This window comes from Hirundo rustica, chromosome 1 (assembly GCF_015227805.2).
Source record: "Hirundo rustica isolate bHirRus1 chromosome 1, bHirRus1.pri.v3, whole genome shotgun sequence".
NCBI lineage: Eukaryota > Metazoa > Chordata > Aves > Passeriformes > Hirundinidae > Hirundo > Hirundo rustica.
Genome location: NC_053450.1, coordinates 28,846,779 through 28,856,140, shown reverse-complemented (window position 1 = coordinate 28,856,140; position 9,362 = coordinate 28,846,779). Strand labels below are relative to the sequence as shown.

The following is a 9,362-nucleotide window of genomic DNA, read 5'->3' as shown; positions in this document are numbered from 1 at the left end:
TGCAGCCCAGGACATCACCCACCCTTTTCTCTGATGCGTAGCCTGGTTTATATTCAACTTGGTGTACACCAGGACCCCCAGAATATTTTCTGCCAAGACAAAATCAAAATATTGAAAGATCAGAGTTTTCAGCATTTAAAACTGTTTTTTTAAGTCCACATTTGGAACTGTTGTCTAATGGTTAGTGAAAAATAGACACAAAGAACCAATCCATAAACCACATGCGTATGTGACAGGCAGGAATTTAAAGCGTTAAAACTCAAGACACCTCAAACTATCTGAAACTAGTGCAAGACCACATCAGAACTAATTCTGTCCTTTCCATTCCTAAACCTTCTTTCTGGAGAAAATTATTGCTTAGAACATGCAAAGATTAAAGTCTTCTTTCCAACTTGGATGAACAATAGTTATCTGTTAACACTTTTTGTATGACTGATTTCTGGGTTATGACAACCTATATAGACTCTTTAGCTCCACATCTTAAGGGCAGAGACACTGGGATTATAGGCTGTGGGACCAAATTTCTTGTGTTTAGAGTTGAAAGAATGAGATGGAAATAGTGGTGTGCCAAGGAGGTTGAGGTCTGGGTCCTGACTTGAAAGCTGTCATAAGGAAGGAGGGGAACACCTGCAAGAGCTAAATAATAGTCTGAGGACTGAAGTTGTTGTAGTCTTTGGTTTAATACGGTGGTTGTGGGAAATAAGGTCTTCAGTCACATATTTTGGTGGCATATGCAAAATGTTTTTAAACCCCTCACCCACAACATCAGCAAGGGAAGCTGAATGGAGCCTCCCTTGCTGGACAGGTATAATGACAGTTCAGTGTGGGAAGCAAAAGTCTGGCGTGATTGAAAGTATAAACAAGGCAAAGAACCAAAGAACTCTTTCTCCCCCACAGAAGGAAGCAGATGCTGTGTCTGTAATAAGTAAGTAAATGTTGGAGTCCTAGAAACTTAGAATTTGGGGTTTTAGTGGATAGTAATACTGATGAGTCAAGATGGAGGATTTTGGGTGTTGTCTAGGTCCTTCTTCTTCACCTTCTTCTTTCTTCTTCTTAATGGGTTTAGGTGGTTTTCTGTAACTGGGCGAAAAAGGTCTGCATTGTGGGCCTTGGGTGGTCATTATTGGGTCAGAAACATAAATAATATAGGTGTCACTTTGGTATTGGGTAATTATCACTTAAAAGTCCTTGAACAGAGGTAGAAGCTCTCCATTTTTACCTCTCCATTTTTACCTTCCATTTCTAAGAGCTCATGGTGAGTGAGTCTGTAAATACTGTAAATAGATAAGAGATGATAAACTTTCCAAGTCCGAACTTGACTCTATGTTTCCTGTGTTATTCATCCTGACCTTGGCAAGGGAGAAAAGAAGCCTAAACCATCACAAGTAAATGTCAGTCTTTTAAGGTGTTGTCCACACAAAACTCTTCTAAAGCAGAGATGCATAGTATCACATTTTGTATAAAGAATAGCTAGCTCTTTTATCCCATCTCTGGAAATGAGAAGACTACTTCTAAATCAAACTATCCATTATTGCCCAAGAAATAATATAAAAATATTCTACCGTTGCTCCTCAAGCATTCTTTGTTCTTTTATTTAATTGTCTTATCCACATAAAGGCACGTTAACAAGACAAGGCTGGTGCCTTTGGGAAATAAAAGATGATTGGGATGTTGCAAAATCAGGCCCAAAGAAATTCAAGAAGAGCAAATTAGTCAGAATAGAACAGCTACACTGCAGTACCAGTAACCCTTAGAACAAAAGTAACAGAGAATTATTTATTCAGACAAAACCCCAGTCTTAAGCAGTCTCAAACAATGTTGACATTGCTACCATCTATCCCTTTGTCACTAAGAAAAATCAGTACTTTCATTTAAAGGACTTAGAGTTTAGAAAGAACCAGAACATGGGATTATATCTCGGTAGAAATCATTGTGGAAAACAATCTTTTCTTCAAGTTTAAAGGAGAAAAAAGTGTTAAGGATTGTGAGTACATAAGATAAATGAGAGCCTTGATTCCTTTTTTTTGCTTATGGTTAACATAAAACAGGATTTGAAATCATTGAACTTGGAGATTGTGTAGCAGCACAAGAGATAAAAGTAAAACTTGATAGAAATAGAGAACTAAAAATTCAAAGACTATTTAGAAATACAGATACCATTTAAAGAAACACAGAAATTTATGTGCAGTTCTTTAAAGGAAATATGTTCTGGGCAAATTCAGGGCCAAAAAAGCCGAAATAGATTCCCAGGAGAGCAGTGAAGTAAACAGAAATAGAAGGGGAGAACAGAGGTTAAAGAGGGACTTGCTGTGAGGACACTGAAGGATGTTTTAGCATGGACTCTATGAAGCTGAAGGATCAACCCTCAACATGGGGACAGCAGCCTCCCTTTTCCCAACAGCTACTTTGGAGAGTGCAAATAGCTTCTTGTCCCCTTAGCTGGAACATCCTACAAGACCAGGCCAGGACAATTGGGCTAGGGGAACAAGTCCAGACTGCACTGCACACACAGGGCTTGACTGGCCAGGACACAAAAGTCCTTCAAGTTCTTTCCAGTGGAAATAAATAGTTAAAAGAAAAGGAGAAAAACAACTGATACATCATTGCTCAGAACAAGCCTTTCCTCATCTTTCTGCTGGACTGCAAAAAATCTGTGGGTGTGAGTTGCCTTTCCCTGTTGTCGTCCAAGAAACCTGCAAAGGAGTAGTGAGTGAATGTGGTGAGGGGCAGAGATCTCCTCCTGTCAGCATATCTGTTGTGACAGATGTGCTGCTCATGGGTTTGTAGGAGTTTAGTAGTAAGATCCTTCTTCGGCAGAAAGGAATGCTCTGGGGTGGTTACTGACTTTTGGACAGTAGTTCAGCATGACAGAAGAGAGAGGGAGACCTGTGCTGCTCTGCAGGTAAGGGCAAGACACCGATCTGATTTTAGTCCTTAGAAATGTGAGCTCCCAACTCCATCTGGGTCTGAGAGCACACACCTTTTCCTGACAGAGAGGAACCACCTCCATTTACTCAAGCGGTCACTAGACTGCTGTTGTTTTCAGACAATAAATTTTATTCTTCTTCAGAAGATAAATTCCAAACATGTTCATATTCTAAGAAAAGCATCACTAATACTCCCTTATGGTGCTGTCTCTCTTCAGGTTTATGGATAGAATGTCACTTCATTGAAATTTCCATAAATTTAAATTTAAGTGCCTTGATTCAGTCACAAAGTTCAAAGTCATTCATCAGGTACCAAAGTAAACAGTGATGCTTTTAGAAGAGATTACCCTTTGCTGAAATATTAGGTTGTGAAAGTTATAATTGTAACTGCTGGCTGCATTCATAATGTAAGATTTCTGAAAAATAAAATCTGCTATATGAATATAGTAATATTGGAAATTTTATCTCTCACAGAGTATTTCCAAATCTGTGTATGATAGAATACTATGGGCTGATATTTAATGTCTATATGTAGTTTATTTAAGTCAATGTTTCTGCTTCTTACAACCATTACTCTCATGTATATTTTCTACAGCTAAACTGTAGTTGTGTCCTAACTCTTGTAAATTATTTTGGTTTTGTTAAGTACTAAGTAGATTTAGTACTGTATATATAGAGAATGCTGAAGCATTCTTCCATCCCATATGCAACTGCTGTTCTCTAAACTGGTGAGATTTCACAAGCAATGAAGCCAAGGTTAAAACACAGTTGTTTGTTCATGATTGTTTCAACATTTTCTGCAGATTTGATAGTCTTTGGCATAACTTTTAAATGACTCCTCAGCTTATGTACAGTGTAAAAGCCCTTCCATTTCCCTATCCAGTTGTATAAATAGTGCAAAAACTTGGGAACAATCTGAGTTATGCAGAGGAAAGTTCAAATGTATGAGAGGTTTCTGCTGCTAGCAGTACGGACTCAGCACCATCACCTCTGAAAGCTGACTTTGGGAATGTCAGGAACACGTGGAATTTGATTCACAGATCTTAATCACCCGAGCTACAGTAATTTCCCCATTTAGTGGTTAAGGCACATATTTTTATACTTATTGCCCCATGACTTTCCCTAGAATTTTTTTTTTTTCCCCTTAATTTAAGCCCTTCCAGGTGTAGAAATCATGGCTTCGGTAGATGCAAAGTTTTGAAACAGGACACCAGGCCAATGGGCAGTAGAAGATGGCAGTTCAAAAATAAGCAGAGTTGAAAAACATGGTGTCCAAAGGGCTTTGCATTGAGAAAGGCTCATGTTCCCAAGACTGATCAAGGCTAATGAGCTAGTAGAAAATGCCTGTAGGTAATAAAGGTGGTTGTACCGCTAGCAAACGTGTACAGGCTTTTACTAAACTTGAGAATTTCTTAAGCTATGGTTCTTAATTCAAGGCTTTTAGCCTATCTAGGACAAAATGAGGTGTTCAAGACAGGCACATTGACAAAATAATCAAAGGTGAAAGTTCTAACTGCTATAATATCACACATGAAGTGGAAAACAACAAGATGAAGCTTCAAATGGTCCCCAGGTTTAAAATCGTCTGCATTTGTGCACAGAGGAGGTGCCTGGTACCCTGCTCATGTTTGGAAGCCAAAACTGGGCATCCACAGATCATTCCTCTCCCTGCCCCAGGAACAGCCACCTCTGCTTGAAGCCAGGAAAAGCAGTCCTGTTATTCCTCTGGCTGAGCACAGACTCCTTGCAGGGGGCAGCCCACACGCAGCACTCGATGTTTGTGTGTTCAGGTGTCCACAGTTCTGCCGAGAGAAAGTGCCACTCACTGGACTGGCTCGGATGCTCTTTCCGCAGGGAGTTGGGTGGCATGGCTGAGCCTGGCACTGGCTCTCACACAGTGCTTTCCTGCACAGGACCCCTTCCCACACTGCATCGCCCCCAAGCCCCTTTCTGACAAACTCCAGCATAAGCGCACGTTGTAGAAAGCAGAACATTTTATTGAATAGGCACAACAAATCAGACTAAATGCGTGTAACTGCTTTGGGATATATCTGAAAAAAGTACAGTTCTCTTTAAAACAGATTTGTGGGGCTTTTCTCCTTTGGTTAAGTTGTTTTACTCCAGCTTTAAGCATTAGTCCTGTGTGAAGGTGGCTTCTTCATGCTTTTTCATAAACTCTTTTGCAGGAAACATTATTCATGGTGCATTCCTGGAAAGAAAAGATAATTCAATAAGCTTTTAACTCTTATTAATATTTGCTAGTCAGAAGGTAAGAGAATTACTTATCTATCAGGAACCAGTTTAAGAAAAAATTTCATTCTCTGCCTCTAAAGGCAATTGCTAAAAGAGTGGAACTCAGTTTTGAGAGCTTCAGTAACAGAAGGCTGAAAAACAAGCACGGGAGAGAAAGAGTTTTCAAGAACTGCTCTATTGACCACCAGCAGATTTCTAATCTTCTCTTAAAAATCGCTAAAGGAGGCTCCTAGAGCTTCTGTGGAGGTTGACTGGACCCTGGAGTTGGGCATTTTTTTCCTTCACCTTTTGCAGCTGTGGCTTGTCTTCTTCACACACCTGAGCACAACACATGCACAGAGATCTTTCAGACTTTCAGCTTCTAGTGTCAGCCTCTGCATGTTAGGCTCTGTCCTCATCTATTTTTCAGTTAGACCAAACTGGTTTTTTCAACCTTTCTTAATGAAGTTGTTATTAAAATCTATTTCTATTTCTTCTCTGGTCTCTATCCAAATAAATTTAAATATTGAATTTATGGACACATTATTTTTCCCTAGGGAAGGGCAGAACTCTTCAGGAATTTTGTGTATGTGTATGGTTTTGCAGCATGTAGGAATCTCAGCTGCCTTTTATGAACATAGATTTAGTCCTGACCCAGATTCTTCAAAATGTGTTTTCTAAAACTGTAGAGCAGAGCTGGGAAGCCCCAGTCTGCAGGTGGGCCTTACTGGCACCAAGTCAAGCACAATAGTCTCTTGCCAGATAAAACCAACAACAGAGCCTGGACACAGGTTTCTCTGCTCTAATACCATATTATTTACACCGTTGTTGGTGATGCATAGCAGGATTCCCACAGATGGCTCTAAGCCTTTGCTGAAGATGAACAGGAGTATTCTGCATCAGCCTGGACGTATTTGATGTGGGCTTTGCTAATGCTTCCTCTATACTGTCCAGGACTTGGAGATGCTGATATATATAGTTTTCCTTGTTGGGCTTTTCTTCCTACACTCTCCCAGTCATGTCTTGCTATGCAGAATAGGCACCTCCGTATACCATTCCGAAGTTTAACAGCTTTTCAGTTTTAACCTACGCTCTAGACTCAATCAGAGAGACTTCTCACCAAGTGCACAGAGCCCTTTCAAATGCTTTCCCTCCTGTGTTTGAAACCAAAGTCATACATCAGCTAAGCATGAATTCTGCACACTGAATTCAGCAATTAAATAACAAAAATTAACTTACCACCACCAGGTTCCCATCCACCAATTTTCTCTTTATGATAGTCTCTTTTCCATCCCACTTCTGCACCTGGGTCAGCGCACCGTTGTCTAGGGTTATGACATTCTACCAAAGTTAAAAAACAAAGTGTGGCTGTTTCATCAGGATGCTCTGGTCTCAGGAGAAAACCCTCCAGGTCCAAACAGCACTAAGCACAAGGCACCCATAACAGTCTTACCTGCGGAGGCAGCATTTCTGTGCTGGATGTCAAAATCACAACTCTGCCCTGCTGCTCCCCATCCCGTTTGAGAGATGTATTTGCAAACTGCCATTTCGGGACTCACCTTTGTTTTTCTGTCATCTGCTGTGGTCTCATCAAACTCTTCACCCAGCTTGAAAGAGACCTCTGTATTTTTGAAGGTGCTTTCTGTTTTGATGGTTATCACATCACCATTGATGCTGATAGTTACATTAGGCTTGGCCACACCAGCCATCTTCCTGGTAGCAAACCCCACACCTATAAATAAGACGGAGCACTATGAAATTTTTATCTTTCCTCAATCTTTTTATCTTATATGTTAGAAAAAAAACCCTCAGTGCTTTCTCCCCTGTTGCTTTCTGAGTGTTAATAATTCCGTGTTACAGAGATTCTTTTGTAAAATCTTGCTTGGTACTCCTATAGACCAAGCTGGGTGGGTTGATGTAAGAAAATTCTCTATCCTGTCATTGTCAAAATAGTAAAAACAATATTTTGAAGACTGAGATTCTATGAAAGCCAGATATTTGCACATAGAGTAGTTCAGAGTAACTTTTGTAGCTTGTACTATAACCTGTATGCTAATTGTATCTAAATGTAAATAAGCAGGAACGTATGGCAGTTTCTGAGCCACAAAAGCAACAAAACAAACAAACAAGGAAAAAAAAGCAAGCTTTTCTTTTCCTATTTACAAATGGGTAGGTTGAATATAAGGAAATGATTAAGAAATAGCTGGCAATGGTTATATCCTGAGTAAAATCTGGAGTAAAGATTAAGAGTGTAAGAGTCTCACTCATTGGAAGCTGTCAGGATAAGTCACAGTAAGTATTTTACCCCAAACTGCAAATAATCCCCCCAGCTTTTTAGCATGTACTAATTGAAACAGTGCAAGTTACCCCCTGCTCCCTCCACACTAACGTAAGTTTGAAACCTTTTAAATTCCAATTTTAACTACAAGCGAGAAGTCTACACCTTTAGAGAAAAGTGTTAGACATCAAATCTTCCAAGCATCTGCATGAATCCATGCAATTGTGTTAATATTCACTGTGGGAAGTTACAGAGTTTCATTCAATTTAATAGCCATGGCAATTACCGGGTGTCCCAATCCAGTAGCATTTTTAAGTTATTTAAGTGTGTTACTCATAGACATAAGGAAACTTGCTGCTTTCTAGCATCACACCAATTTGTGTGTCCAAGGATAAAAGCTAATTCACACAAAATAATCCAGTGATGTGCTTTACTTCCATTTATAACACTACTAATAAGACATGAATAGACTTGGCTTACCTGAAATCCTTCCCATCAATCAAAGTTTTTCTGCTTTATAGGAATTTAATACCACTTATTGAAACAGATGAATTCTCCAGTTAAGAAAAATCTGATCAAAATAGTGGATTAAACCACACTTGACAAACAGCACAGCCAGAAAAAGCAAGTAAAGAGTAAAGATAAAAATTGGCATTCCTTCCCTGTTCCAGATACAAGAAGTTGAAATAACAATTCTCACCCAGTTCTTTCATATAGTCCTCAAAGTTTTCACTAGAAAGAAGCTTCCAGGTGCCTACAAACTGGTCGCACATTTTGTCAGGCTAGAAAGATGTCTTCCACAGGTTCAAAGAGAAATGCAGGACAGGAGAATATAATGAGCTCCAGGAGAAGAGTACTTATCTTTAAAAAGGAGCTGTGGCCACATGATGCTCTGGGATGACCAATGAAGAGGGAGTCCCTGTGCCCAGTGTTTTTCTTCCTCCCCTACCCCTCCTCTGCCAGTGGGTCATAGTGCTATTATTCATATGCCCTTACTAGCACAAAGATCACTGTCTTGTTTTTATTTAATTATTTCTGTTATTCAAGAACACTCTACCTTAAAGGCAAATAATTAAATCAAATTACCTTTCAGAATAAAAAGGTAGGCTCAAGCTTAACCCACAAAAATTAATCTTCTCTCTCCTACTCTTTCATTTTAGTCCACTATATCAAATGGACATAGCTCAATTCCTAGACTTTCAGATCCAAAAGGCTCATTGGGATTATTTAGCTTGCTTTCAGCACCCCTGCAATCAGAAATTTCCTCTAGAGAAATACAGAACTACAGGAAGAAGTGGATTTGGAGCACAAAGAGAGAATTCTGGGGTTATGGAAGGCTAAGGCAATAAAACTGCTTCCTTGACTGGGATCTGCTTGTCCTTGCACCACCTGAATTGATTTAACAATAGGTCTGTAATATGCTTTCATGTAATAGAGAGGGTATATGGGGTTCTGTGAGAAAAAAAAGTAAAGAAACAAAGGATTCCTCTCCCTCTTACTCTTATGCTTTCAGAAGAACTGTGTCCCAATCACTAGCATTTTTACTAGTTATTGCATAAAGCTAGGCTCTAGTATTGACCTACCAAAGGTCCCTGGACATTTAAATTATTTTCTGCTTGTGCTGTTCAGGCATTAATTTGTTCGAGGCAAGCTGTGCACAGGCCTGACATAATGAGTCCATCTTGACTGATTCTCTAAGTCCTGTCATATTCATTCACAAAAAAATTATCAGAAAGCAGTCAAGCAAGTTCTCAGATCGTCCTTTGTTGGTAATGTGCTATTCTAGCAGCAAAAAGCAGCTAATAAGTGCATAGTCCAGCCCCTGCAATTCTCTTTATGTGGATTTCCAGGAATTACCCTGCTGGTTGCTAGGTATCAATATTGTGGACCACATATTTTTCTACTTGTTGTCTTTGTAAGTGACA

At 39.5% G+C, this 9,362-nt stretch overlaps 1 protein-coding gene across 1 annotated transcript; it reads right to left on the bottom strand.

Moving 5' to 3' along the window:
* Positions 1-4,903: 4,903 nt before the first annotated feature.
* On the bottom strand, positions 4,904-8,309 carry LOC120749941 (fatty acid-binding protein, adipocyte). The gene is made up of 4 exons (XM_040057962.2): positions 8,138-8,309; positions 6,719-6,891; positions 6,399-6,500; positions 4,904-5,136 (listed from the first exon to the last, which is right to left on the bottom strand). Exons 1-4 carry the CDS (start codon positions 8,208-8,210, stop codon positions 5,086-5,088), a joined length of 399 nt encoding a protein of 132 aa, XP_039913896.1. The 5' UTR covers positions 8,211-8,309; the 3' UTR covers positions 4,904-5,085.
* Positions 8,310-9,362: the final 1,053 nt, after the last annotated feature.

Excerpts from the sequence above, each read along its gene's own strand:
- LOC120749941 (XM_040057962.2), bottom strand. The coding sequence starts at position 8,210 with ATGTGCGACCAGTTTGTAGGCACCTGGAAGCTTCTTTCTAGTGAAAAC. Across the intron at positions 6,501-6,718 it reads CAGATGACAGAAAAACAAAG|AATGTCATAACCCTAGACAA; the intron begins GTGAGTCCCGAA and ends TAACTTTGGTAG. Across the intron at positions 5,137-6,398 it reads TGGATGGGAACCTGGTGGTG|GAATGCACCATGAATAATGT; the intron begins GTAAGTTAATTT and ends TTTTCTTTCCAG.